This window comes from Penaeus monodon, chromosome 32 (assembly GCF_015228065.2).
Source record: "Penaeus monodon isolate SGIC_2016 chromosome 32, NSTDA_Pmon_1, whole genome shotgun sequence".
NCBI classification, from domain to species: domain Eukaryota; kingdom Metazoa; phylum Arthropoda; class Malacostraca; order Decapoda; family Penaeidae; genus Penaeus; species Penaeus monodon.
Window position 1 is genome coordinate 3,225,779 of NC_051417.1, and position 3,085 is coordinate 3,228,863.

Consider the following 3,085-nt stretch of genomic DNA (forward strand, 5'->3'; position numbering starts at 1 on the left):
AAATAGTTCGATATGTAAACACCCGTGATGAACACTAAATGCCGACTGCCTCCCCCCCCAGGACCCGACCAGGTCATCCCGACCGACCGCCTCAAGACGTGGGAGCCGAACGGCACAACCAAGCTGAAGATCGGCGACCAGGGTGTCTCCGCCCACACGCCCGTGTCTGTACCAACGCTGCTGAAAAAGGCTGCGGAGAAGTATGTAGCATTTGTCTCACGCCGTCTTATTTGTCCCCTTCTCTCAGTATGACCCTCGCTTTTCTGACGCTTGTCTCTGGAGCGAATGTTTCTATGGGTACCTAAATCCACCCTTTTTTGCAGGTTTCCCACCACCAACGCCCTCGCAGTGAAGCGAGATGGGGCCTGGAAATTCACCACTTACGCCGAGTACTACCAGCAAGTCCGCACAGTGGCTAAAGCCTTCATCAAGCTCGGCCTCCAGCAGTACCACGGGGTGTGCATCCTGGGCTTCAACTCCCCCGAGTGGTTCATCTCCGACCTGGCCGCCGTCTTCGCTGGGTAATTATTACACAAGACCGTTATTGGTGTGCAAGGACACTGGACAAAACGCATTTACTCTTAGATCTTTTGCTTTTGATGTTTTAACCCGAATTTGCCCATCTTTTCTTAGGGGCTTCGCTGCCGGAATCTACACCACCAATTCTCCTGAAGCTTGTGAACACTGTGCCAAAAATTGTGAAGCTCAGATATGGGTGGTGGAAGATCAGAAGCAGTTGGACAAGGTCCTCAAGATCCGCGGCCGCCTCCCATCGACGCGGGCGATCATTCAGTACAGTGGGAAGCCCACTGTGGAGGGCGTGCTGAGTTGGGAAGATGTCGTGACGCTGGGGAAGCAGCAGTCAGACAGCGAGCTGGAGGCCAGGTTGCGGCGCATCGCGGTCAACCAGTGCTGCACCCTCATCTACACCTCCGGCACGACTGGCCCCCCAAAGGGCGTCATGCTCAGCCACGACAACATCACCTGGACGGCCCACGCCAACTGCATCAACGCCGACTTCCACTCTGGAAGGGAGGTCATCGTCAGCTACCTGCCCCTCTCTCACGTCGCCGCACAAATGGCCGACTTGTACATCACGATGTATGCGGGAGCGACGTGCTACTTCGCACAGCCCGACGCCCTGAAAGGAAGTCTTGGGCAAACCCTCAAGGAAGTCCGTCCAACACGATTCCTGGGCGTCCCTCGCGTCTGGGAGAAGATTTATGAGAAGATGATGGAAGTCGGTCGCAAGACAACAGGAGTCAAGAAATCGATCGCCACTTGGGCCAAGTCTGTCGGGCTGGAGACCAGTATGCGCAAGCAGCAGCAGGACTTCTCTAAGTCTTGGGGCTACTCCATCGCCAATGCAGTTGTTTTCAAGAAAATCAAAGGAGTCCTTGGGCTGGACAGGTGTGAATTGCACTTGTCAGGGGCTGCTCCCATCTCCCCAGATATTGTGCGCTACTTCCACAGTCTGGACATCCCTCTGACGGAGATTTATGGCATGTCTGAATCCTCCGGCCCCCACACCATCGGGCTGGAGAAGGCCTTCAAAATGGGCAGCTGCGGGCGCACGGTGCCTGGCTGTTACACGAAGCTCGACAACCCGGACGCGGAGGGGAACGGAGAGGTGTGCATGGGCGGGCGACATGTGTCCATGGGGTACTTGCGCATGGAAGAGAAGACCCACGAAGCGATCGACGACGAGGGCTGGCTGCACTCCGGGGACATCGGGAAGCTGGACAGCGATGGCTTTTTGTATATCACGGGACGCATCAAAGAACTCATCATTACAGCTGGAGGAGAAAATATTGCTCCAGTTATCATTGAAGACAACTTGAAGGCGGAATTACCTTCGCTAAGCAACAGCATGCTTATTGGTGACAAGCGGAAGTTCCTGTCTGTTCTTCTGACACTAAAGGTTCGTAATTTTGGAAGTTTCTTTATAGACATGTAATATATATTATGCCCTTATATGCTGAATGAAGTCAGTAGTAATGTAATATATTTAGTATTTGAGTATATGAAGTAATGTATATATGGTTTTAGACCAATATGAACCTGGACTCCGGGGAGCCTCAAGACACACTCAGTCCGGCTTGCATCGATTGGTGTCGCAGCGTAGGGTCGTCCGCCAACACCATACAGGACATCCTCGCAGGACCCGATGCCAATGTAATGCGTGCAATCCAAGAGGCCATTGATCGGGCTAATAAACTGGCTCCTTCCAATGCTCAGAGAATTCAGAAGTGGACTGTGCTGCCCAAAGACTTTTCCTTGCCTGGCGGGGAGCTCGGTAAGTTATAACTTATGAATTCGCCATTAATCTTTGAGTAATTGTATGTATACTTTTTATTAGTATATTTGTTTATATACTGTACGTCAATTGGACGAACATATATCTGAAAAATATGGATTATTTTATCTTATTTTAAAAATCACGCCAATATGGGATACTCTATGTTCTCTCTTAACGTATTTCATGTATATTAATAGTATTTAATTTCCTACCTCAGGGCCCACCATGAAGCTAAAGCGACCAGTAGTTTTACAAAAATACAGCGAGACGATAGAAAGATTCTACGAGGGTTAACATTCTTGTAGTCATCGAGCCCCTTCTACCTTCTATAAACATGTTTTCTGTTACCGAAAAGAGTATATTTTTGAATGGAGCAGAAGCATGAGCTTATTCACTTTGAGGAAACCATCCACGTGTTTCTTCGTGTGCACATCAAAACGAAGCATGTAGCTATAAGTATCCCATGGTGCATTTAATTTGAAGAGTAGATATTAAAAATATACTTTTCATGTAACTGATCTTGCCATATGTGTATATTTATATATTGCCATACAACCTACGGATGTCACCGATTCTTCAGGGGGAAACCTTACGTGTATTTACTTAAGCTCCTTATTCTCTGACGTTTAGCAGGACTGTGCATTTTCTCATTCAAACAGAATGCATTAATTCACAGTAACATGTACAATGTCCCAGACACGTATGTTCCGCCAGATTAAACTGTAAATATTTTTCTGCATACTGGAAACTGGGACCAAAGTGTTCCTCTTCAAGAACCTGGATGTT

General features: G+C 48.7%; 1 protein-coding gene across 1 annotated transcript in view; it reads left to right on the forward strand.

Annotated features, from left to right (window-relative positions):
- The window catches only part of LOC119593357, a gene marked incomplete at its 5' end in the record, with an annotated part of 3,683 nt that overhangs the window by 433 nt on the left and 165 nt on the right, over positions 1 to 3,085 (forward strand). Inside the window, 5 exon segments of the mRNA XM_037942282.1 lie at positions 62 to 200; positions 324 to 521; positions 634 to 1,921; positions 2,050 to 2,296; positions 2,517 to 3,085. Coding sequence (XP_037798210.1) covers positions 62 to 200; positions 324 to 521; positions 634 to 1,921; positions 2,050 to 2,296; positions 2,517 to 2,593 — 1,949 coding nt within the window.